Raw genomic sequence first — 27,514 nt, 5'->3', positions numbered from 1 at the left:
TAGATCTGCTTTTGCTCTCTAATTTTTCTCTAGATTATCAAACTTTTCTTACCTTGTTTATATGTCTAGTCATTGTTTACCAGCTTCTAGACTTTATGGAAATTACACTGAGTACTTGGTTCTATTTCTGTGTTTAAAGGATGTTTAGTAGGAATTGTTGTCATGGTGCATTGATTTAAGCCACATCCCTGCATCAATGTCTTCCCATATGAATGCTGATTCCAGTCTCAGCTATTCACTTCCATTCAGCTCCATGCTGATGTGCCTGGAAAGGCAACGGGGAATGGTCCAGTTACTTGTGTCCTGACATCCACATGGGAGACCTGGGTGGTGTTCCTGGCTGCTGGCTTCAGCCTGGCTCAGCTTTGGCCATTGTGGCCATTTGGGAGTGAACCAGTGGATGGAGGATGAGTCTCTCCCTGCATCCCCACCTCTCTTTCAGTACAACTCTGCCTTTCAAATAAATACAATAAATCTTTAAGGAAGATAATGTTACACAAGGAGTAAAGAATGTTTGGCAGACAGTGAAACACATTTGTTCCCTTCAAGGCTTGCAATTTTTAGCTTTGTTCAGGACTGTGATAACCTGTAATCTAGGGTTAATTTGGCTCTATTAATAAAGTATGTTGCTTGTGTGGCCTTTGCTAAGGCTTCACATGTTTGTTCCACCCTGGCTAGGTAGAGCTTAAACATTTCCCTGTCCTACAGAAGCTTTGGGGATTGTTTACTGTACTTTTCCCAGTAGTTTTTTCTTTTAAGCAACATCATGGAATTTCTCTCTCTGCACCAATAGTTACTGTTAAGTAACAGCCTCAAAGGCACTACAGTGCTGATTTCTGAAGTGCTGTTTTTTTATAGCTCCTTTCCAGTGCTGTGCCCCCTACACATCCCAGCTGCCCAAGCTCTGATCTCCGGGTGCTGTACTGGTTGGGTGCTTCTTTCCTGTGTGCACTGAGATATAAAAAGGGACAACTCCAGATGGAAATCTGCTGCATTTGTAGGTTTTTCTCTGCATGCTTGCCTTTTTCATAGTTCTGGATTATTACCTGCCCAAAGTCTGGAAGCAGACCCTTCATATATGTTTGTTGTGATCTCTAGTGCTTTATGGTTGAGAGTCAATTCCAGAATCTGTCACAGTAATACAGGCAGATTGGAACAATGCTGCAAAGTTTCTAAAAATTGCAAATAAAACGCCTTCCTTGAAAGTAAAAGAGAAGTGAATCAGGCAGCTACATCTCTTCTCTCGTGCCAAAAGTTTCACAAGTTTACTATGTTTGGACATAATTTGTCCCCAGTTTCAAAATGTCATTCAATGCAAAATTTTTTTTGAAAATTAAATTTCGACTTGTGATTTGTATTCACTTCCTCTGGGAATGGAGGGCAATTGAACCATTTTCCTAATCTTGCAGTGCCATTCATTTGCACCATGATGGTGATGATGAAGTGGCTGCGTCTAATGACGTTAAGATGTGCTTGTGCGTGTGCAATGTTCCTGATGCTGTGTTGGGCAATTTGTGGTGATTAGCTTGACTCTTTCCCAACAATTCTGCAAGTCAGAAATCAGGATTCTGAGAAACTTGGGGAAGTCAAGTTAGCTCCTCAAGCTCACACACACTAAGAAATGACTAAGTTACTTTATGGCATTTAGAGGCTGAAAGAAGGAAATGAACCCAGGATCCGAGTTCAGCACTAACAATGCCTCTTCCCCTTGCTGTGCCCCACTCGAATTCCATCCTCACCTGAGCTCTTCCCTCTGGCAAATTAAAGTGGAAAACAGCAACCTCCTTCCCCAGAGAGGCTGTATTATTATATAGATGTTTGACATTATTTTGCTTCAAATAACAGCATATGTAAATGTCCTCCAGGAGGTTAAATTACCCTTCTTTTGTAAAACTTGGCCTCTCTCACTGGGGTGAATACATGAAAATTATGGAGGGAAGAAGGCAGGCTGGAGAAAATGTGAGTTGAGCTGGAATTGCCTCTGCTCTGCTCCCTCACCACACCCCCTGCCACCAGCCACACACACACAGCACATACACTCCGCATATTTCTATTTGGGTAAAAGCTGCCAGGGCAGTACCAAGATGAATCAGTTTCCTGTCACAGATCCCTAGCTGGTTCTCATATTCAGTGTCCAGATATTCACCACCGACTCTGCATCAGGTTGATGGGTAGAGGCAGGTGTTCTTGCTGAGAAGAACAAAAGCTTCCTGCAGCATGTCCCAGTCAGCTCTCAAGGAGATGGTTGCTGGCCTGGGCACACTGTGGCTGGCTACCATGTGTGCAGAGGCTGGCACATCCCTTCTGCTATGGCTGTCCCGTGGACCCTCCATTGTTGAACCTTTCTGTTCTTAAACTGCCTTTCCTGACATTGGGATTAGTGCTTCAACAACGTGATATTATCTGCAAGTTGGGAAAATAAAAGTGGCATTTGTTTAGCCATAATTAATAAAATATTTATGTTGCATGAGACTATGTGATAAAACCTTGGGCTTAGAGTCCTTTTGCTTCTGATTACATTTGGGAGGTTTTTTTTTCCTCTTCTTCTATGACCAGACATTCTGACGCCAGCTCTTTTACACTGAGCAGATGTCATGTAGTAAAAATGGGTGCCAGATGCTGTGAGCCACAGAAGGGCGATTTGTTTAAGAGCTGGCTCCTACTTTTTTGCATTCAATTACTCTACAGAGCGAACCTTACACAAGCATTGAGGTAACTCAGCTAACTTCAGACATGCATTTTAATAATAGATTCTGTCTCTGAATGCATTCTAAGCAATGCACCATATAAATGGTGTTTAAGGAATTAATTGATTTCTGCATAATACCTTTTTCTGCTCTCAATGTGAAAAGAGAGCTGCAAAGCTCTTGGCAGGGATCCAGAAAAGTAATTAACATGGAGGGCCAAATTTTCAGTTGCCCTTAGGTACTGCCTCTTCGTGCTCCTGGCAGGTGCAGGGAGGAAGGGAATGCCGCTAAGTGGGGAGGCGGGAGAAGCAGCTTTGGGTCGTGGAGCAGGAAAAGAAGCTCTCAGTTCACTGAATCTTCCTGTTTCCGTTTCAGGCTCCAGGCACATCCCTGTGAGGGCGCAGGTGATAGATGCTGTCTCTCCCCTTTCTTCCACCACCTCCTCCTCTACAGATGAAGAAATGGATTCCCAGCTTTCATTGCAGGCAAAGGTAACAGCACTTGGAAGAGCAAAGAGGGCCTTGGCTGGTGAGGGTCGTCTGCCGTCCAGATTGCACAGCCACTGTGAACTACAGCTGCAGTGGGTTTTTTAGTAGGCTCACATCACATTGCATGTGATAGCACTCATTTTTACCTGGAGGATCCTGAGACTTCTCACTCCCTCTCTTTCTGTGTGTCTCAAAGAGGAAAAAAAAAAAAGAACAAAAAAAAACACTTTCTCAGAGACTCAAATTGGGAAAGGACAGAAAGAGAGAGAGAGAGAGAGAGAGAGAGAGAGAGAGAGACAAATTGACTTAAAACCATTTGGTGACTGAAGCTCTTAAAGTGGATTTAATATGTAGTCCAACGAGCAAACCATTGAAAAAATTACAACAAGCAGATGCATATTTCCCGAGGGAGGCACAGCTTCATTTAGGAAGCACTACAGGCAGACAGCATGGAAAATGTTTTGTTTATTCTAATCAGGAGGATGAAATGGAGCATGCAGTTGCATCTAGACACAGATGCTCCGAGGAGCCTGCTATGCAAAGGGACCTGCCACGTGCCCTCGGCTCAGTGAACACTGGTATTTCTAGAGGACCCTTAACCACTTTCGTGCCTGTAGACAACAAATACAAACTTGGCTGTTTACTTTGTCCATGTCCAAATACACAGAGGCAAGCACCCCCACCACCAGAGTCCCCTGCTGTTTTCTTTGTCTGCTGGGTCTGGAGCACTCCACCAGGCTAGAGGAGGGAACTCGATGGCAGGACACCAAATTCTTCCCAAGTACACAGAGAAGTAGTTCACCACTCTGGCAGTGTGTGTTTCTTGGAGCAGTGAGGGTCTGGCGAGGAAAGGAGAGACACAAAGTTTGTTTACTCAGACTCAGCTTTTTCCATATCTGGTATTAGGCACATTGGTGTTATCTCAAGTTGCTCAAGGGTTCTGACTCCCCATGGCCCAGCATGGAAGAAGTTAGAAGGAAGTAAGTGTCTGTGTGTGTGCGGGGGGGTGTGTTAGAGAGAGGAGAGGGTGCAAGAGACAGAATATATTTGAAATTTTTGCATCTCTGATTAGTTCAAGATTCAATACAAAATTTCATACAGTGCCTTGATTTCTGGGGTTTTCTGACCCTGACTACATTCTGGCTCAAATGAGCCATAGCTCCCAGTGTGAACCATCCCCGGCACTCACAGAGCGTGAAAGAAGGGGGTGACTCTAACACATCCAAGTAGCAGACTGGCACCTCGAACCAGTCTTGCAAATAGCTCCTTTTCCTCAAACTGTTCCCATACAGAGCTGGATGAGGGTAAGATGTGCCAACTCCCCTGGCTTCCAACATGACCTGCTATTGCAGGAGGGGAAGCTGGGAAGGCAATTGCTTATTTATGACTTCCCAGGGATTCCCACTGCAGGAACTCTGGAGTCCTTGCCTCTTCTGTCCCAAGCACATGTGTCCCAGCCAGATGGCACAGAACCCATGCCAGCTCCAATGGATCTTATTGCACAGGAATCTGGGGACAGGATGCATCCTCTCTTTCTCTTCCTTTGGCTTAATCCCCTCCTGTACCATTTCTCCTCCAAAGCTGTGCCTAATAGTCTGAGACAGAAGGAGGCATGGCCGTCTGTCCTTGATGCTACTGTGTCTCCCCACTTTTCCTTTGCTGTCTCTTTGCCTCTCAGCCTCTTTCCTCTTTCATCTGCATCATCACCACTGTTGGAATCAGAATTGTGCCTGGCATTTTATAAGGTTCTGTGAGTTAATGTTCATAAAACATCCTTTTCTGGTTACATATCTTTTTTTTAAAGAATTATTGATTTTCTTTAGAGAGGTAGATTAGATTTATGGAGATAAGGAGAGACAGAAAGATCTTCCATCACTGGTTCACACTCCAAGTGGCCACAACAGCTAGAGTTAAGCCAATCTGTAGCCAGAATCCAGGAGCTTCTTCCTGGTCTCCCATGTGGGTGCAGGGTTCTAAGGCTTAGGATCCTGCTTTCCCAGGCCACACAAGCAGGGAGCTGGATGGGAAGTGGTATAGCTGGGACAAGAACTGGCACCCGTATGGGATCCTGGCACTTGCAAGATGAAGGTTTAGCTATTGAGTCATGTTGCTGGACCCCTGGGTGCAGATCTTTTTAACAAACGGCGATAAATAGCTTTCTTTCCTAGGTTATCTTTTGCTAAGTCTTGATAGAGCCCTCAGGGTTTTACAATTTGGCTGCTAGGAGGCACTAAGACCTGTCACAGTGCTGTCAAGCAGCTCCACTTGGCCTGGTCTTAGTTGACCTTCATGTTGAGGGAAGAATGACATTTCCATAGGATTCCCACTCTAAAGGACATTTCCACTCTGGAGAGGGGGTCCTTGATGTGCCCAGTCTTTGGGACAGGGAAGGCAAGCTACATGGAAGTGGGACTCAGAATCTAGGCTACATAGGTTCCACTCCTGTCTCAAATGATAATTGTTTCTCTTGGAGATGTTATTCTGAGTTCTGAATTCCACATCTGTAAAATAAGTGCAACTAAAAGAATAAATGAGAGGATGCTTGTGAAGGACTTAGGGCAGCATCTAGCAGTGGCACCCAATAAATGTGAGGATTTGTCCTGTAGCTTAGCAGAAGGGATGCTCAAAAGATGCTTGTTAGATAAGTGAACCAGCTCTTTATGTAGACGAAGTTATACCATCCCTGGATAACATCTGTTATTGGTCCCCAGCCCCCCCAGCCTTTCCACGCAACTCTTAGTGGGTCCCACAGACAGAAGACCTGAAACTCTGCAAATCTCGAAGTCGTTGCCCAGAAGCAAAGATGATATAACATGGGAAAGCTGGGTTATGGGAGCTGAAATTTCCTCTTAGGGATGAAGATCTTCAGGATTCTAGGTGCTATGGAAAATTCTAGGAAACAAAGCTATCATTGAAACTGATGGTCTGTTAAAGTTCTGAAGCCTGAAAATTGGATGTGTTCCTACAGACAGTGAAAGTTTCTCATTCCATGTGCCTGGGGTGGGTGACACAATGACTGGGTCCCTAAACCTCTTCCTAGCCACATGTGCTCCCAAGGGACTGACCCAGATTCCTTTTTTGGTGTCCAGAGCCTGGCCTCTTAGATCTCTGTTCCTCTTTTAAGGATATATGATCATTTTATTAGCAAATATTCAACTCAACAACAGTCATGGAATACCCATGCACCAGTCTAGCAGTGATATTTTTAAAATCCCCTGTTTGCTTCTGCCAGCATTAAGAGGACATCTCTAGCATGCTCTAATCCCTGTTTTTATTTACACAGTTTATTTGTATTTATTTGAAAGGCACAGTGACATGGTGGAGAGATGGGTGGAGAGAAGGGAGAGAAAAAAAAAAAAGACCAGAAGACAGCAGATCTTCCATCCACTGGTTCACTCCCCCAAATAACTTTAACAGCCAGGGCTGGGCTGTGCCATGCCAGGAGCCAGGAACTGCATCCAGGTCTCCATTGTGAGTGGCAGGAGTCCAAATGCTTGGCCATCCTCTGCTGCTTGTTCAGATGTATTAGCAGCAGAGAGTTAGACTTGGAAACAGAACAGCCAAACTTGAACCAGAGCTACAGCAGCCTGCTGTACCACAGTATCAGCCCCTAATATCTAATATTTACAAAGCGATGATAATCAGCCCAAACTCCCCCACCCTCACCCCCACACACAGAGTTTTCAAGAAGAGCAAAGAAAACACCTGTCATGAAAAACTGTGCAAGCATTTCAAGATCTTTTTATTACCATTTATCTTTTTAGTACCATTTAGCTTTTAATTCCATTCCCCATGAATTTTTAAAGTCTGCTTATGTGTGTATGCATAAGATATATGCTACTATACATAAAAAATAATTTTAATGAAAATCATGTGAATTTATAATTATATAATTGGCATGCTAATAACAGCAAGATGATATTACCGAATGCCTCTCTCTTTTTAAAGTATCCCACAAAGGGGTTAGTCTGGTTTAACCCCATTGCATCCCTACAAGGCGGTCCTCCTCATTGCTTTGGGTGAGATTCTGGGGTTAGTCAGTTGTGGGACAGACCGCAGCTCACACCACTCTGCTGGAATCTGATGCCAGCCTCGATGGCTTCTGGCCCCAGTGCATCCCCATTGTGTCTTGGCAGCCTCTCTAATCAACAGGGAGAAGTGACCACACCACCAATTCCCTGTCTCTGGAAAGTGCCTGCAAGATCCAGACCTCTAGTTCACATGTACCAATTTTGAATCATTGTTTTTTTTTAACCAGCCCAAACACGCATGCAGAACTCAGTGATGGTCACGTGTACAGACCAAAGGAGGCAAGGATAGGAAGCAATCTCACACTTGTCTCAAGCCGAGAAATTCTTTTGTCTGAACTACTTAGATATACTGCACAATCCCCAGGTTTGATTAAGCACTGTAAACACAAACTAAGCACTAAGTTCCTGACGTTTTCATGTAGTGAGAGGGTGTATCCGTGTGTCTGTGTCTCCCGGGCCTTCCTCCTGGGGCCACAGGGTAGCACCTGTGTAAAGCATCCTCCTTGGATACTTCCTGAACACACACATACATACAAGCTTCCAAATGTACCACCTAGTAGCCATGTGTGGCCACTCAAGATTATTTTCAAATCATTAAAATTAAATAACATTTGGGCCCGGCGGCGTAGCCTAGCGGCTAAAGTCCTCGCCTTGAAAGCCCCGGGATCCCATATGGGCGCTGGTTCTAATCCTGGCAGCTCCACTTCCCATCCAGCTCCCTGCTTGTGGCCTGGGAAGGCAGTCGAGGACGGCCCAATGCTTTGGGACCCTGCACCCGCGTGGGAGACCTGGAAGAAGTTCCTGGTCCCGGCATCGGATTGGCGTGTACCGGCCCATTGCGGCTCAGTTGGGGAGTGAAACATCGGATGGAAGATCTTCCTCTCTGTCTCTCCTCCTCTCTGTATATCCGGCTTTCCAATAATAATAAAATCTTTAAAAAAAAAATTAAATAACATTTAAAATTCAGTTCCTAATTCACACTTGCTTCATTGCAGGTACCTAATGGCCACTTGTAGCTAGTAGTACTTGCATCTTGGTCAGGACAGTGTAGCTCATTTCCATAAAAATGGAAAGTGCTATTGCAGGTATTACCCCAGAAGTTAACTTGTAACCAGGAACCACTGGTCAAAGAGGGCAGAAGTTTATAACAATATTTTAGAAAAGCTTTTTTTTTCTCAGTCTGGTAGTTTCTTCTCTATTTTTTCCACAGGAAAAGAAAACTATTAGAAGAAGAAGGAAGCTGGAAAAAGCAACGAGGCAGTTGGCTAAGCAGGAGGAATTGAAACGACTCCATAAGGCTCAGGTCAGAAAAGAACTTGAGATGAAGTGGCCCAGGGCCTGGGCTGCTGGGATTCTAGATCAAACATTCTGCTTTGCACTGGGGAGAAGAGAACCTCCTCTGAGAAACCAGGTTTGCGGCATCTTAAGTCCCTGGCTCAGTGCCTGGGGTGGGGTACTGTGGGGCCTTTAGAGCCAGGTGTTGAATTGGAATGTTCCCAGCCCCCTTTCCACCTGCAGACACGTGCAAAGGGAGGCTGGAACAGGAGCCAACACATGGCCTTGAGAATCATCCTGGGCCCTGGATACTGTTAGTTTTGTCCTGTATGAAAACAAAAAGCCTCCACAAACTCCATGACAGTCCCTTTGTTAAACAGATAGCAGCTAAGGGCTAACTCCACAGCAGGATTCACTGGAACTGTCACTACCCAGCATTGCCATGTAGACCTCCAGCCTGGTTGTTGACTCCAGACATCTCTGCTCCAGGTGCTCTGTCCAGTTCAACCAGCCAGTCAACCCAGAGCAGAAAAATCACAATGGGCTCCAGCTCCCCGCAGACCTCAATTCTAGCCTTGAAGGACCCATGGCCTTAGACAAACCACTCATGTTGATCCACTCACAGACCCTTAGATCCCTGTCTCCAGCTCTGCCTTCAGTTGGCCACCCAATCCTATGAACTGTTTCTGGCAAGAATGAGGTTACTTAAAAACCTCCTACACCTTTCCCCAGGGGGTTAACTCAGCAGCTGCCTTCCTCAGGTGGGCAGGGACACTCCCCAAAACCCCCTTCTATCCATGCTCAAATCCAAAAATTGATTTCCTTGAAACCTTTCAACACTGCCTCCTCAGAAAAAGGGTAAATCTTTCTGACCCGACCAGCAAACGCAGAGATTTCGCCTCCTTATTTTCTCACTCCAGACAGTGTTAGTAAGCGAAGAATTGGAATGACCTTTTGCATTCTAAGCTGCCTCTTTCATGTTGAGATATCTGCTCTTTGATTCTAATGGAAGAACACTAAGTCATTCTGCTAGGGCAGTCATAACAAAACAGCACATTATGATAGCTTCAGCAACAGTTGTTTCTCTCTCGGTTCTGGAGGCCGTGAGTCCAAGATGAAGGTGTCCTCAGTCTTGGCCTCTTTCCCCAGCTTGCAGAATGCTGCCCTCCTGCTGGGTCCTCACAAGGTCTCTCTGGTTTGTGTGTGTAGGTGGGAGGCCAGAGTGGGGAAGACAGATTGAGGTCTTTGATATCTCTTCCTCTTTTAAAGGGCATGAAGTCTATCAAGACCCCGCCCTCCTGACCCCATTTAACCATAATCACCTCCTTGCAGGCCTACTCTTCAAATACAATCCTATCAGGGAGCAGGGCTTCCATACATGAATTTGGAGGGGACACAGTCATTCAGCCCATAGCAACCGCGTGCTGTAAGTGCACAGCTATCAGCAATAAAGTCATTTACATGTTTCCCTTCTCCAGTGATTCCATGCCATGCCAGAAAGAGAAAGATTTCTAGAGATTTAATTGACTTTACAAGAGAAACCAACAGGAAGAGGGCATGAAATTATAAGTCATTTTAGATAGAATTTCTGTCTATTTCAGATTATGTGTTTTGAGGCTTAAGCACTTGCTGGGGCAAGAAGAGCCTAGGACAGGGGGTGGAGAGAGTGGCACTCAGGTCCCACCCCTAAAGTGGCCTTTTGACAGGATTGGATGGGCTTGGAATGCCTCGGCTACTCTGGCCATGGTTCCTAGGGAGACTCAGGAGGCTGTGGGGTTAAGGAAGAAGGGGAGTGAGTAACTGAAGTAAGGGGAGAAGAGGAACAGGAAGCTTTGCCTGCACAGACAGTGACTGTTCCTTTAACTTACCTGTTCTGCCAAGAGCTGTGCCCTTGGGCTACACGGCAGTGTTTGAAGGCAGATATCATCGGTGGGATAAATAAGTTTATGTAGAGAAACCTCTTACCTGGGCTTCCTTCCAAATGCACACAGGAGTAAAGTAGCCAATATAGAAAATACCAATACAGGCAAACCTGATTGTGACTCCAAACCTTAAAAGGTGTCTCCACTGGGCTGTGCCCTGATGGGTTTAATACCTTGCCTCTTATCCTCATTACCATCAGTGACTCCACAGGGACCCTGGACATCAGCTGTGCTGCAAGAAAACAATAGGTACCACCCGAAGCTAAGAGAAGGAGCAGGAGAGTCCATCAAAGCAACAGCAAGCCCCAGGAGTTGGCCCACTTCTCCACTACTGCCCACTTCTTGGGAGGCATCTGTAGGTTTTCTTGGGAGTGAAGAATGAGTGTATGCTGGCCCTGTCCTGGGAGCCCTGCTACGTTCTGAATAGTGGTTGCAGCTCTTGTTGCTGCTCAGTGGCTATGTTGGGAGATCGTGGAACCCAGCAACCCTGCCACAGAGGACATTTGTGCATCTGGCCTTGTCAGAGGGAACTGTGTTTTTAGTATGCACCTGGGGCTGGACTGAATGTATGCCTAGCTTAGGTTTCATAGTTAAGAGGGGACACCTCAGCGTCTAATGGTTTGGGAATTCAGACGTCATTGTCCATCAATCAAAGCAGTGATACCCCAACTGAAGTGGGTCAGTCCCCTCGCCTGACTCTACACATGCAGATCACCCATGTGACATGTGATCCTGGCATTGCAGGCCATCCAGAGGCAGCTGGAGGAAGTGGAGGTGCGGCAGAGGGCTTTGGAGATCAAGGGCGTGACACTGGAGAAGGCGCTGAGAGGAGAAGCAGGTATGACCCCATCCCGGGAAACAAAGCAGCAGGTCTGAGTCCGAGTCCGAGTCCGCACGCGAAGGTTAGTGCTCAACTGGCCTTCCAGGCAAAACTATAAGGCTGTGTCAGCCCCCAGGAAACTTGTGGAAGTGCAGGAGTAGTGCCAGATCTACTTCTAAAACTAGGGGCGCTGGTCCATCTGTGGGACCTGTTACTTGGTGACTGGTCTGCCCAGCTTCTCTTCCAACCAGCGTAAATGCTCTTTGCCTGTCAGAGGTGAGAACACATTCAGGACACACATTTGAGTGTTTAAGCAGAGTTGGTAGGAACTCAAAGCCAAAAGTTAGGGTCTAAATTTTTGTGTCTCCTTTTACTGTAAAAATGAGCTTGAGTCAATCACTTCATAAACCTTTGAAAGTTTTCATTGTCTCATCTAGAATTGGGATAACAGTAGTTCTAGAGCTGATTTAAAGATTAAAGAAAAAATTATATCTAATGCTCCATTAGCATATTTCTTGGTTAACCCTGAGGAGTAGATGGTGATGATTCCATAGATGGCATAGATGAGAGGCAGAGGAGGAACAGGAGCTAACCCGTGAGGTTAGGAAATGCAGAGCCAAGTCTGAGAAGACAATCTCCTAACCCATGAGGAGCCAGCTGAGAGTTTCCAGGTAAGGGGCGACTCAGACACCTCTGGATCTTTGAGACCCCCCAGCAGTGTGGCTAATAATTTGGACGGGCCTTTAGAATTTGCTGAGAGGAGGTAGATGTTGTTTCTTTAGCTCTGTGATGCCCTCTGCCTCCTGGATGTGTAGCATGTGAACCACCATACCTTGTGCCACATTGTAAACAGTGTGTTGTTTTCCAATAGCTCAGAGGCAGGCCAGGATCTCAGTTACTGTGAAAGTTAGAATATTTGTTCGTGGATGACACTAGCCAGGGCAGACCTGGATCTCCTGGGGCCTGAAGCTCATTCGAAATCATGCAGGGAAGATCAGGAGGGCCACTCTCAGAGCCTGGCAGGGGCCTGTTGAGTAAGGGAAGGGGGAAGTTGTGGCGGGGAGGGCTCCAACTTTCTGAGCTGCCTGGTTCATGTGTTGCTAGGTAGCAGGGAAGTGCTGGAGACTGACTGCACCCATCTGTGCCTCAGTTTCCTTGTTTGTAATGCGAAAGTGAAGACCATACCTGTTTCTTCCAATAGTGATAAGGGCTGGCTGAAATTCGTGTGAGCACTCCCACATGCAGGGGATGCCTGGCATGGAGTACATGATTTATCAGGAAGGTTTCCTCCTTTTCCTACTCAAATACACTGTAGATTTCCCCACAAAGCTAACCACACTTGCTCATCAGAAGCGGACTTTCTTACAATGCTTGGACTATGATTAGCAACTCATGCTAGTGGGAGACATGATGTAGTCTTCAATGAACCCTGTGTTCAAGTTGTGGGAAAACCACTTAACTTTTCTGACCTTATACCCCTCATCTGAAAACTGAAATAATAATCTTCATTATGAGAGTCAGGAAGTGTTGTAGGGAAAAGTACGCATGCACTACATTGTGGGTATTCAAAAAACAAAATCACCTAAATAGGATTTTAGCAAACAGTTCTCAATGTCCAAAATATATTAGTATTTTGCAAGATCTTTCTAAAAATTTTAAAAGATGTCAGTGTTTATTTATTGATTAGAAAGGCAGAGAGGCAGAGTGATGTACAGAGAGACAGACAGAGATCTGTGTGCTTGTTCACTGCCCACTTGGCTGCTGGGCCTGGATCTGGGAGCTCCATCCATGTCTTCCTCATGGTGTGACTTCTCCATGGCTTCCCAGGAGCAGGGAGCTACACCGGAAGCAGAACAGTTGGGATTTGAACCAGCACTAAGACTCAGGATGCTGGCATTGCAAATGGTGTCTTAATCCAATGCATCATAGCACCAGTGCCAAGAATTATCTTTCTTTGTTGCTTAAAATTTAAATTGCAAAAATCCAGTTTTTAAAGCTTCTTTTGCCAATTCCTTACATCCCCAGTGTCTCATGTGTGTGTTTGAGGGGAGGGAGCTATCTGAAGTTGGAGCTCAAGAAACCTAGTCAGTATGCTGTGTCTTCAAAGGTGTGCCGAACCAGCCAGAAGATGGATTTTGTTAATTCCCTTTCTGTCCTTGGTAACTCAATTTCCCTGCTGTTAAGTTTATGGGCCTTTTTCTCCTTGACTATTCTTGTGCAGGTGACAGAGGAAGCTCAGCCAGGGTTGGGGGATGGAAAGAGTTAAGTCAGGGAACGTGGCCCCAAAGGAAACCATGTGGAAGATTTGTAAAGCAGGCATTAAAATTAATACACTGTAACTTGTAATAACATTTGTGCAATAATAATATTCCTGTGCAGTTCAATATTCTACTCAGTCCCTTTAAGAGATGGCCCAGTTGCTTAATGAATGACCAATGCTTATTAGGTTAAGTTGTATTTGAGCTGGCCTGTGCTGCCTCGGTTCAAGTGATTTAATGGGAATTATTTAATAGGTATTATTAGGATAATTAGAAAATGATCACAGTTAGGCAATAATATTGAGCTATAAAGGTTGTGAATAACCAAATTTAGAGACAGGCCTGAAAACATGAGTCGGCTGCGACAGTTTGCAAGGCTTCTCTAATAATTACGTGAGGCAGCCTGAAAGCGTCTTTTGTTCCTGGGAGTTATTCATTAGGTGGGCATTGAATTAGAAGAACACGCGGGGGTGCAAGACAGAGGGCCAGGGAGGCTGATGAGCAAAATGAGGCTTTGATGAGCTCCTAATTGTCGTGACAACAATCCCAGCTTTCTTTTTTTTTTCCCCCCAGCAGTCAGAGAAAATCTTCACCACCCCTGGGGCTGGGCCTTTCCCCATTTTGTCAAGAGAAGGGAAACAAAGAAAACAAAAATCTAACAGCCCACCCCCGGATGATAGGTCATTTTGCTTGGCTCTGTGTGTGTGGCGGGGGATGTTGCGATGAAGGGAATGCTGGCATCCCCTCATGATCCTGGCTGGCCAGGTGAGGACCCTGGCTCCACACAAGGCTGATTATTTCCCTAGAGTCAGAGAGAAAGCCCCAGCATTGCATTGCCAAACACTTAACCTCCTCTTGGTTCAGGGACTGTTTGCCACCTGCTGATTTGTGGGATGTCAGTGAGCTGGCCAGGGTGACATCCTGGTGCCATGGAATACACCAGCTGAGCCAGGGACCACCCTACTGATCTTGATAGCAAAGATAAAAGCATCTGTGCTTTCTGTCAACACCTGGAGACAGGCAAAGCCAGAGGGAAACTAAGAGCAGTTACTCAGGAGGAAGGATTTATCCCTGGGAGGGGATGAGAATGGTCCCTTCCTTGCAGCTATCCCAGCCTTGGGGAAGTTTGACCAGTTAGTTGTCTGCCTTGATCTTCTTGCCTTTTTTAGAACCAGATGGACTTTCTTTTTTATATATATACATTTTATTATTATTCTTATTATTTTATAATACAGTTTCATATTCCCTTATCCCTTCCCCAGTTCCCTCCCCCCCCAGTTCCGCTATATCATTACTAACATATAGTTCTTCATACTCAGTCATATGTCCATCATTGCGGGCCTGGACAATGACAGAGAGTCCAGAATCCCACTGTCAAGATATAGCAAACAGTTTCACTGCAAGTCCATCTTTGTCTGGAAGCAGAAATGCACACCACACTACATCCCCACATCTGAATGTTAGTCTCCATTTCACAGCCACTGTACATCCCCCCAAATGAAAAGTCATGATACAAAATCAACAATAGAAAGAAAAGAGGAAATTTACAATGCCATGAAGTTAAACGACATGTTACTAGATATGACAGTCTCCACTACACAACCACTGTACATCCGCTTAAATGAAAAGTCATGATACAAAATCAACAAATAGAAATTTACAATGCCTGAAGTCAAACGACATGCTACTAGATATGACAGTCTCCATCACACAGCCACCACACATCCCCTCAAATGAAGAGCCACAAAACAAAATCAACAACAGGAAGAAAAAAGAAATTTACAACACCAAGAAGTTAAACAACATGCTATCAAATGACCAACGTGCAGCTGAAGAAATGAAAATCAAGAACCCTCTTGAAGAAAATGATGCCACTGCATGATATACGAGTCATTGAATGACTTAATCAGAAGGAAGTGCCCCGAAGAGATGAAACCAACAGAGAACAACAAAACCCATGTGATATAGTTTCCGCTAATCCCTGTTGAAGTGTGTCTCCTCCAGACAATAAGCAGATGGGTTTTGTTTTTTAATCAAGTGTACTACTCTATGATGTTTGATTAAGCTCAAGCCATTTACATTCAGAGTTTAATATACATAGGTGTTACGTTGGTTCTGTCATTTTAGGAATGGGTTGTTCATTGGTTTAGTCTTCTGTTGTCATTTTACTGGGATGTTCTTCCCGTTTGCCTTTGGTTTTGGTAGGTGCTATTCCTCTTCTCTGCCAAGAGAACATCTTGCAGTATCCTTTGTAGGGCAGGTTTGGAAGAGGCAAATTCTTTTAGCTTTTCTTTACTGTGGAAGAATTTTATTTCATTTTCAAAAACAAAAGAAAGCTTTGCTGGATATGTTATCCTGGGCCGAAAATTTTTTTCTTTTAGAATCTGGAATATGTCATTCCATTCTCTTCTTGCCTGTAGAGTTTCCTGTGAGAGATCTCCTGTGAGCTTAATTGGCTTTCCTTTATATGTCAACTGATTTTTTTCACGTGCACATTTCAGGATCTTTTCCTTATGTTCAATTGAAGAGAGCTTGATGATCATGTGTCTTGGTGAAGATTGCTTTTGGTCAAGCCTGTTGGGAGTTCTGTGCCCCTCCTGGAACTTGTTTCCCAATTCTTTCTCTAGATCAGGGAAATTTTCCTTTATTATTTCATTAAATACATTTGCAAACTCAGCTTTTCTTTCTGCACCTTCTGGGACTCCCATAACTCTTAGATTTGGCCTCTTAATAGTGTCTTTCAATTCTTGAATACTTTTTTTGGCCTGATCCAGCTCTGCTTCCAGCTTTTTGTTTGCTTCCCCCTTATGACAGGAAATACCTTCCAATTCTGAGATTCTTTCTTCTGCTTGCTTCATTCTATTTTGGAGACTCCACTGTACTCTTAATTTGCTCTACTGTGTTCTTAATTTCTGATATACCCGCCTTGATTTGTTTTATTGCTTCCTTAAATTCTTTGAACTCTTGCATGAGCTTCTCATTGTTGATCAGAATCTTTAAAATGAGTCTTATGGATTCTGTGTGCCCAATTTTCTAGATGTCTTCCTCAGTTAACTCTGAGATTGGCATAGGGTTTTGCTCCCTTGCAGGAGAGTTTTCGGTAATATTCATTGTGCCTTTGTCTCTTCTTTTGCTCTTGATCATTGTACTTCTGGTTAGCAGAGTCTTCTCCTTGGGGTAGGTTTCTAAGATGTGTCACCCACAGGTCTACAATGCGATTTTACTTATTGCAGTTGGTACACAACTTTTCTTGCAGCCACTTGTGCCACAACCTCCAGCGAGTTCCAGGTCTGGGTTCTTATGTCAGATTTCCACCATGGTCTCCACAGCCCCAGCTCTTGGCTCACCTCTCACCACCTCCTGTGATACCGTGGTGAGGCTGCACCGTTGTCTCTGCAACCTTTCTCCCACTTCTGGTTGGAGTAGGTCCCAGGATTAGAGAGACACCAGGTGTCCTATATAATTAGGTTGTTGGTGGCGATGATCTTGTCGGAACCTGTTGGACATTAGGTCTGGGTGCCACACGGACCTATTTTGACCCGTACGATGACACAGTCAGTATTATTTTCCTGCGGGACCAGTGCAATCTCGGACCTCAGCAAGTTCTCGCGAGATCAGCACATGCGCAGTTCACTGTTGTCCCCTGCAGTCCCAAAGCTATTGCCACAGTGCCCAAAATGGCGCCTGTTATACAACCACTACAGTTCTTGATTTGCTGGCCGTCAGATCCGAGGGCTATCCCAGACCTGCCCTGAGTGGAACCCGTAGAATGCCACGTCATTGCAGTTCACTGAGACAGAAATGAGCTCACTCCCAGCTCAGCGCATGCTCAGTCCTCTCCCTCCCCCTTTCCTCCTTACGCAAAATGGCGCCCAATTCAGCTGTAGGGGGCTGACTGGATTGTGAAATCCACTATGTTCTCGCACTGCCTGTCTGAGATCTGCTGCTTTGTCTCTGCTTCTGGTCAAATCAAACGGACCAGCAGAACAGACAGTTCTTTGTCTGAGTTCACCACCCGAGCTCCCAGTGAAAGTCCCTTCCCACCTGGTTGGTGGTGGAGTTCCGGCTGCTGTTGGAGTTCAGATCGCCATGCTGGAGTATCAGTCACTGCAACACCACACCGTTGTGTCCGCTGCTTTCCTGTGTCTGTCAGTCTCCAGGTACCCCTCTGCTGTTGTTCTGTCCTTTCCTATTTCCTGAAATATGTCCTCTCTGCTTCATCCTGGTTAAATGTTTTTCCGTCTGTATAAACGTGTCCTTACCCTATTCCGCCATCTTGATTCTCAAATTTGTCTTTTCCAGATGGACTTTCTTACAGAGATGATCTGGCTAAGAGGTCGCTAGATTTGCCAGACCGCCAGCAGGTGGCAGCAAGAGTACACCTGCTGTGAGCAAGTCTGCCCAAGACCTCACCAGGAAGAAAGGAGTTTGGTTTCTACTTAGTGGTTTTCATCTCAATAGTAAAGGAATAGGAGTGAGAATCTCTTAGATTGTGTAACAGTGAGGTGTCCTGGAGAGAATAGAGGTGTTCAAGTCAGACACTCTGGAGTTTGAGTCTCTCGGCAGCCATAGACAACAACAGTGATGTACAGTGGGACTAATCATACACACCTTACAGGCATGGTATAAGGATTACATGAGATAATGTTAGTAAAGTACCTAAAAGGAGGCCTGCAACATCATGGATATTCACATAGATTCATTTCTTCCATTTCCTCTTCTAACATTCTAAAACACAGATGGATAGTGAGTTATTCCTCAAATAGTATATATTTTTGGACATTATTTTTAAATGCACTGTTATTATTATATCATATACTCTATAGGAGAGATTTAAGCCTACCTTTTTATTTTTAAAGATTTAAAAATTTATTTTGAAAGGCAAAATTGCAAAGAGAAAGTGATAAACACATAGACAGAAAGATTTTCCATCTGCTGGTTCATTCCCAAATGGCCCCATTGCTGGTGTTGGGCCAAGCAAAAAACAGAAACTTCATTCCCAACTCCCACATGGGTGACAGGGCCATATCCCATTGTTTTTTTCTAGGTCATTAGTGGAGAGCTGATTGCAAGTAAAGCAGCTGGAATATGAACTGGCACCCATAGGGGATGCCATTGTTACAGGTGAAGGCTCTACCCACTGCACCACAATGCCAGCTCTGCTGACCTCTGTAAATAAGTATAACGCTTGGATATCACATGACTAGATCTCAATGTAGACTCACATTGCTAATCTCATCACGTATACCCAGTCTCTAGCCCCTGCACAGTCATACCCAGAAAAGCACCCTAGTAAAATTAACTTCACAATGAGAGAACACTGGCTTTCCTATAGTCTACTGACATACCTGGGAATGGACTTTAGGGAATAGATGTCCACAGGAAGTCATCTCTAACTGCTTGTTCTCTAGGTGTACTGAAAGCTGATGTGTTCAGGTTTGCACCATCTGGTCAGTCATTGCTTGGGGGGTGGTTACTGCGCTTCAGAGGTCAGCCTAGCAGGGAAGGGTGGAGATCCCTTTGAATACAGAAAGCTGTATGAATGGAAACATGCACAAATCATACTATTTGTTTATTTATTTAAAGTATTTATTTTATTTTTATTGGAAAGTCAGATCAACAGAGAGGAGGAGAGAGAGAGGAAGATATTCCATCTATTGATTTACCGCTCCCCAGCAGCTGCAATGGCCGGAGCCCAGCAAATCTGAAGCCAGGAGCCAGGAGTTTCTTCCAGGTTTCCTGCACAGGTGCAGGGTTCCAAAGTTTTGGGCTGTCCTCCACTGCTTTCCCAGGCCACAAACAGGAAGTTGGATGGGAAGCAGTGCCGTCAGAATTAGAACCAGCACCAATATGAGATCCCGGAGCATGCCAAGCAAGAACTTTAGCCACTAGACCACCACACTGGGCCCAGATCACACTATTGATCACACAGCAAAATAATGTTGTTGGAAGAGAACACCAGGTTTACAGAGCACGATCCCAGAGCAACCTGACTCCAAAGTTGATCATTAAGCCAGTGTGGAGTTTGGGTTGATGTGCTGTAATTCTCTAGGTACAGAAAGCAGATGACAAAAGTCAGTGCATCAAAGCAAGGGATTTAATGATCCACCGCACAGCAGGTAACAGGAGCATCAGCATGGAAGCACAAGGTGCCTGTCCCAGTTACCAGTGTGTGACATGACAGGCTTAGGTGGAACTTGTGCTCGCTGTGGGTTGTACCACATCTAGGAAGTCCAGGACAAGGAGCACAGCAGCTTTTTTATTTTTATTTTTAATTATTATTATCATTTGTGATACAGTTCCATAGGTCTTAGGATTTCCCCTTCCCCTCCTTTAATTCACTGCCCCTCCCCTCCAAGTTCTCCCAAGTCACTACAACAGGATAGTTCCTCTTAAACAGTCTTAAGTCCATCATTGTGGGCATAGACATGGCAGAAAGTCTAGCATCCCATTGACAAGACACATCCAACAGTTTCACTGGGAGTCCACCCTCAATCCAAAGTAGAGATGCACACTGCACCATATCCTCACATCTGGACATGGCAGTTTCCACTGCACAGTCACTATACATCCCCCCAAGTGAAAAGTCACATAACAAAATCAACAACAGGAAGAAAAACAGAAATTTACAATGCCATGAAGTTAAACAACATGCCACTGGTTATGATAGTCCCCATTACACAGTTGCTATACATCCCCTCAAATGAGAAGCCACAGAACAAAATCAACAACAAGAAGAAAAAATAGAAGCTTACAACACCATGAAGTTAAACAACATGGTACTGAATGACTAATGTGTAGCTGAAGAAATGAAGAAGGAAATCAAGAAGCTTTTTGAAGAAAATGATGCTACTGTATGATCTATGAGTCGCTGAAGAATTTAATGAGAAAAAAAGTGTTTTAAAGGAGAAAAACTAAAAACAAAAACATCAAAATCCATGAGATATAGTTTCTGCTGATCTCTGTTGGTGAGATGTAACTACTGTAGGCAACAAAAAGATGGGTGCTTTTTAAAAAATTATTATTATTGAAAAGTCAGATATACAGAGAGGATGAGATACAGAGAGGAAGATCTTCCGTCTGATGATTCATTCCCCAAGTGGCCGCAACGGCTGGAGCTGAGCTGATCCAAAGTCAAGAGTCAGGAGCTTCTTCTGGGTCTCCCACATGTGTGCAGGGTCCCAAGGCTTTGGGCCATCCTCGACTGCTTTCCCAACTTTTGACTGCTTTTCCATCCAGGGAGCTGGATGGGAAGTGGGGTTGGCCGGGTTTGGAACCAGTGCCCATATGGGATCCCCGCACATTCAAGGCAAGGAGTTTAGCTGCTAGACCACCGCGTTGGGCCCCTGCTCAGCACCTTTTACAGCAACCATTAAAGAAGTCCGTCCCCTTTTCCCAAGACTCAAGTAGTACTGTAGGCATGCTGTGCTACTCTGAACAACTCAAATTACTTACCTTGCTGGTACTCGGAGTTGTTCATGGTCAGGCGATCATTGAGTCAGCAGGAGCAGAGGTGCTTATAGTCTGCAGAAGACAGCCACACTCAAATATCAATAATGTATTTATCACAAAATCACTTCTTTCTAATTCGCTGGATACTCTCCAGTCTGAAAAAGCCAAGGAGACACTCTTACACTGATTTTTTTAAAATAAGATAAAATATAGAAATAGACAAGGAGTAAAAATGGCAAATATAACCACAGACACAGCAAAAACTTGAAAAGATGAAGGAATATCACGTGGGGTGATGCTGTTGTGCAGTGTGTTTAGCCACCTGTGATGTTGTCACAGCATATGGATACTGGTTTGTGTCCCAGCTGTTCCATTTTCCATTGAGCTCCTGAGAAAGAAGAAGATGTCCAGGTGCTTGGGCCCTGCATCCACATGGGAGATCCAGATGAAGCTCCTGGCTTCCTCCTGGCCTGGCCCTCACTGTTACATTCATTTAGGGAGTGAATCAACAAATGCAACCTCTGTATGATTCTGCTTTCCAAATAAATAAATCTTTAAGATGTGGTAAACACATAATCCCACTAAATTCTAAATCTGGCAATCTAAAGGTGAATTAGCAATCACCACATTGAAAAGTTGAGGAGGAAAACGTTATGATCTTTTTAGTAGAAAGAAGCCATGTCACAAAATCCAACACCCCTTTGGCATATTTACTTTTAGTTAAAAAGGCAGTAAAATATGATAGAATTTTCTTAATGTGAAGGCTATCTTACAAAGCCCTAAAGCAAACCTCATGGTTGAACAGAAGCATCGCTTTTTAAGTTAGTGAGAAGACAAAGTCATCTATGTCATTGATCTTCTATTCCACACTGCAGGAGATCCCAACCAGTTCAAGGAGCTGAGGACATAAAGTTTAAACAAAAGGAATCAATTTTTGTTGCCTCCTATTGATAGGATTATCCACATACAAGAAGCAAAATAATGCACAAATCAATCATTGAGAATAATGAGAACCAATATCTCAGAGGCTGGCGCTGTGACTCAGCAAGTTAAGACAGTGCCTCTTATGATGGCAACCCTTTGAGTGCAGTTCAAGTCCTTGCTGTTCCCCTTCTGATCCAGCTCCCTGTTAACGGGCCTGGGAAGGCGGTGAAAGAATGGCCAGCCATATGAGGGCAGAGACCCTGATGAAGCTCCTGGCTCCTAGCTTTGGCTTGGCATCTTCCCCTGGCTATTGCACTCATCCGAGGTGTGGACCAGCAGATAGAAGATGTCTGTGTGTGTAATTCTCACCATAATTCTTTCAAATAAATATTCTAGTGATTGCATGTGACAGCAAACTAGAAAAATCAATTCTGTTTTTTATTTCTTAGCCTCAAGCCCCTAAAAAATGAAATAACAATAAGTTATCACTGCATTAGCATTAAAATGTGAGGAATCTAGGAGAAAATGTAGCACAAAGTAGTTGCCACCTTTATGAAGCCAATTGTAAGACTTCTCTGGAAGTCATCTCACACATATGAACAGGTGGTAGAAGCCAGCAGTGGCATCACAGACCATAGGTGATCACATGACCTAAGCCCACAACAGCATTGCAAATCATAGGAGATAATCAACTCTGACACAACTGTTTTTCCATAACCCTCCCCTCCAAAAATGGATATAACTTTCTACAACAAAAATAAATCAATTCATAAAGATTAACAACTTGAGTGTAGAAAATGAAACTTGGAAAATTAAGAAGGATCCTTTCTGACCTCAAATCAATAGCCACCATAAAATTAATGAAAAGAAAAACCACTGATTCAGAAAATACATCTACAAGGAATATGATTAAAAAGGAGTATCACAGAAGATTCCTAAACTATCACAAATCAATAATGGGCAAATAGCACAATAAAAATGGGCAAGTGATTTTTTTTTATGATTTATTTATTTTTATTGGAAAGTCAGATATACAGGGAGGAGGAGAGACAGAGAAGATGATCTTCCATCTCCTGATTTACTCCCCAAGTGGCCACCATGACTGGAACTGAGCTGATCCGAAGCCAGGGGCTTCTTCTGGGTCTCCCACACAGGTACAGGGTCCCAAGGCTTTGGGCCATCCTCTGCCGCTTTCCCAAGCCACAAGCAGGGAAGCTGAATGGGAAGTGGAGCAGCCAGGATACGAACCGCTGCCCATATGGGATCCTGTTGCATGCAGGGTGAGGACTTTAGCCGCTAGGCTACTGCCCCAGACCTGGCAAGTGATATTAATATGTATTTCATAGAAGAAGAGCCCAGTATGACTTTAAAAAAGTGGAAAAGATATGTATTCTTATTAGTAATGAGTATAAATCCAGACAGTAATAAGAAACTCTTAAATAATCACAAGTTTAAAAACCTGGTAATAATAAGTCTTTGACAGAGTTGAGGTATAAAAGATACTCTCACTCAAGATTAGTTGTGTGTAAATTGTGGTAACATTTTGGAAAAAAGTTTGACTTTGTGCTGTAAAGCTGAACATATGCATACTCTCTGATTCAATAATTTCACTCCTAAATGCAGAATCCAGGCAAATTGTTCTATAGTGTGGAAGACAGACACAAGAATGTCCGTAGTAGTGTTACTCCTAACAACAGAACTCCAAGAACAATGCAGATATCTATTAACAGGAAAGTGGATAATCTGTGCAACTGAAATATATGCATCTAGTAGTTAAAATGAATGAGCAGCATGGACACATTTTCCTAACAAGCTATTAGATTTGAAATAAGCAAGCTATAGAAGATTACAGTACAATTCAGTGTCTTTCCAAAAAAGCTCAAAAGCAGGAAAAAACTTCTTATTGGCTTATGGTGAATAGAGATATAATTAAAAACAAGACAAGAAATGGTCTAACAAGGCAAGACTAAAATTTCTGCTTTTCCGCATCAGCCTCTGTCTCTTAGAATGCAATCATGAACTAGCAGCTAGCTTCCTGATTTGTCAAGGCTGACTCAGCCCAGGCCCTTAGCATGACTTTCTAGATTATCATTGTCATGTCTGAGCAGCTGGTGGGAGGTGGCTGTACCCAGAGTGCTGGGTGCTAAAGGGTGCAAGAGCCTTAAATGAACCATGTCTGTGGTTGAGTGCCTGACCAAGAGCTGACCAGGTGCCAGGGAACCCAAGTTAGAGGCTGCCACCCAGGTCATGGGGGAGAGTGGCAGACACCCTGCACAGAACAGTTAGGGCCTCTGACTTCATTCCTCAAATGCTCCTTCAGTGATCAGATCATCTGAGAGGGGGTCCATCAAGTGCATTAACAGAACTGCAAAAAAAACACAACAAATTAGAACTTCTCAGATCATAAGAAGGTGAAAATTCACATCCAAAAAAGTAGTTACAAACCAGACAACAAAACAAGATTTAACTTGGAAAAGCCACACATCATACACACACAGGACATAACCCGAGAAGTATTCAGCCTTACCTACGAAGGAAATGGCTTTTTAAAAAAGTGACATTAAAGAATAGATTGTACATTTGGGTTGTTATTATTCACCCAGAAAAAAAAAAACTATTGACCATAGATACCAGTGACTCCAAGGCTCGCAAGAACAAAGATTTACCAGGCCTGGTGGGTTCAACTTGACTGTGGAGAGTTATTGAAGAAGTTCGGTAGGGAGTGACAATTTGCTTTGCATGTGTGAGAGCACTCTTGGGCAAAAGTAGGTCAATATAAATGACTCTATTAGTAAGAAGTTGTTTTGTGTTGGTTTTGATTATTTCACCACAGCAAATAGAAGCCTTACATTTTGTTCAGGAAAAGGTGTCACAGGAGGGCAGGGGAACCAATGAAAACCCAGTTGACCGTGAACCCACACAGAGGGCGAGAGAGTCAGAGCCTGCTTGTCTCCTCACTACCCTGTTCTAGCTGCAGCCTGATTCAGAGACAGTGGAGTCACACTCCTGGCCTGAAAGGGCTTTTAACACAACCACTACTCAGGACCAGAGGGAGACATAGTGAAGCGAATCATGTATGTAAGAACCTGGTGAGTCTTCGCAAAAAGCAGTGATCCTTTTTTAAAAGATTCATCAATTTTTATTGGAAAGGCAGATATGCAGAGAGGATAAGAGACAGAGAGGAAGATCTTCTGTCTGATGGTTCACTCCCCAAGTGACCCCAACAGCTGGAGCTGAGCCAATCCGAAGGCAGGAGCTAGGCACTTTCTCCAGGTTTCCCATGCAGGTGCAGGGTCCCAAGGCTTTGGGCTGTCCTCGACTGCTTTCCCAGGCCAGAAGCAGGGAACTGGATGGGAAGCAGGGCCACAGGGATACGAACCAGCATTCGTTTGGGATCCCGGCACGTTCAAGGCAAGGACTTTAGCCACTAAGCTATCAAGCCTGGCCCAGCAGTGATCCTTCTTAACTTTCCAAACCCAGGGACCTTTTTATTTAAATGTGGCAAACAATAAATTATTATTATTAGAGAGTTTTTGTGACTCTGAATTTAAATTATAAGTTCAAATTCAAGCATGTATCATAAAGTTGAGGTTTCTTGTCTAGCTGAGCGTTAAAGGTGAACAGAAAACAATCCATCTGGAACTATAAGAGCTAAATACTGCCAGGAAGAACAAGCACAAGCAAGTGCAATTCACTGAGTGGTTACTATGTGTGAAGCACTTTTACATGCTTCATCTCATTTAATTCTCAAAACCAATGTATGAGGAAGGCTAGCCCCGTTTTTCACAGGGGGAGAACAAGGCAGAGAGGGATGAGGTCATGTGCCCTATGCCACACGTGTGAAAAGGAAGAGCCAGGCCTGACTGATCTCAAAGCACATGCCCTCTCGCGCTTCCCATCCTGAACTTTGGGAATCTGCTGGGTACCAGTGAGTGGGTGGACATAGTGGAAGAGCCTCTCATGGCATTGTTGGAGTGGAGAGCTGAGTCCACCCAAACCCATCATTTTGTGAAGCCACCTGCATGATTCCACATCCAAAGATCCCCGAAGTGATTTGATTGCTGAAAAAATGCACTGTAGCCAATAAAGTTACAAATCATTCCACTCACAGGAAATTTCCATTAACTGAGTAACCCCGTGGAACTGTGTGTATTGAGTATGGTATCCCTGGACACCATCACGGGCACCGAGGAAGCTCTCATTGAGTTTTCTTAGGACACAGCAGATTGAAAAGGGAGCATGCAGTCGGGATTCAGCTCTAGGTGGAACCTGTGTGTGTAATGCAGCAGAGAGGCTGAATCTGAAAAATAGCAATCAAATGCTCTGAAGACAGCTAGAGAGTGCTTTGGAAGCTGTTGCTTTTGGATTGAGAACAGGAAGGCTTAGTCCCAGGGCTTGTGGCAGATGGTGTAGTGTCAGATGATGAGCAAAGGCAGAATTTTCAACTCTCAGCTTTTCTGTTTTCCCTGTCAAGGAAAACGGTGCTCAATCTAGAAACTTGAAACAAATATCTAGAAGAAGGAATTGAATCTGGAGAGGTGCTGTGGAAACTGTTACTTCCTTTCTGAAGTTGCAAGGTTTGCAGGGCTCATGAATGTGGTACATGCTGTGGAGCTTAATTTCAGAAAAGGAATTTCTTATAAAAGCCTCTTAGCATTGGTAAGTAGACAAGATTTAGCAATGTGGGATGCTGATACCAGTTTGGTGCATCTACAGCCAGCTTCGCCCAGGACTGAGGAAGCTTCCCAATGATGGGCCAGTTGGTTCTGTTCCTGATCCAGTCCCAGCTAGGACATTTCATTGTTCAGGCTCACATTAAAAGGTATAGGATGCCTGTTTGTCGTCTCTGCAGAAACCATAGAACTAGGAGGCTTTCATCAGCTAGATAAAATATTCAGGAAGTTCCTCCATGGCCAAAGGAAATAAGATGACATTTTAAAGATGCCTATAAAGAGGCTGGCTCTGTGATGTTGTGAGCTAAGCTTCTGCTGGGCACCAGCATCTAGTGTGGGCAACAGTTCATGTTCCTGCTACTCCTCTGATGATCCAGATCCCTGCTTGTATCCTGGGAAGGCAGTGGACAGTGGCCCAAAGACCTGGACCTCTGCACCCATGTGGGAGACCAAAAGAAGCTCCTGGCTCCTGGCTTCAGATCAGCTCAGCTCCAACTTTTGTGGCCATTTGGGAGGGAAATAGAAGATGGAAGAATTATTTCATTCTGTTTCTCTCCTCTCTGTAATTCTGCTTTTAACATTTTTTTCATTAAATCTTTTTTAAAGATTCATATGAAAACTTTTAAAATGTTCATTTCCGTCCACTTAGAAGGCAGATTGACAGAAGAAGAGAGGAAGAGAAAGAAAGAAAGAGAAAGAGAGGATGCTCTGTTTTCTGGTGTGCTTCCCAAATTAACTAGGCCACCACAGCCTAGAACCTGAAACTCCATCCAGGTCTTCTACATGGCTGACAGGGTACCAAGTGCTTGTGACCTCATCTGCAGATTTGTCAAGGAAGTGTTAGCAAGAAGTTGGATCAGAAGTGTGAGAGTCAAGCTGACACTCTGAAACGGGATTCGGTGTCTCCAGTGGTGGCTTATTCTGCTGCACTACAGTGCCTGCCCTGTAGCATAGAGCAGTTCACAAATAGAACATGAAGGCATC

At 44.2% G+C, this 27,514-nt stretch overlaps 1 protein-coding gene across 7 annotated transcripts in view; it reads left to right on the top strand.

The window, feature by feature from the left end:
• Positions 1-27,514, top strand: part of MICAL2 (microtubule associated monooxygenase, calponin and LIM domain containing 2) — a 201,182-nt gene that overhangs the window by 163,553 nt on the left and 10,115 nt on the right. For all 7 annotated transcript variants that reach the window (XM_058663375.1, XM_058663370.1, XM_058663369.1 and 4 more), the window contains 3 exons: positions 3,063-3,178; positions 8,417-8,509; positions 11,148-11,241. In XM_058663375.1, the coding sequence (XP_058519358.1) occupies positions 3,063-3,178; positions 8,417-8,509; positions 11,148-11,241 (303 nt within the window). The remainder of the gene's footprint in view (positions 1-3,062; positions 3,179-8,416; positions 8,510-11,147; positions 11,242-27,514) is intronic.

Source organism: Ochotona princeps, chromosome 4 (assembly GCF_030435755.1).
Source record: "Ochotona princeps isolate mOchPri1 chromosome 4, mOchPri1.hap1, whole genome shotgun sequence".
Lineage (NCBI taxonomy): Eukaryota > Metazoa > Chordata > Mammalia > Lagomorpha > Ochotonidae > Ochotona > Ochotona princeps.
The sequence above is the reverse complement of the archived record's forward strand: the minus strand, read 5'-3'. Positions and strand labels throughout refer to the sequence as shown.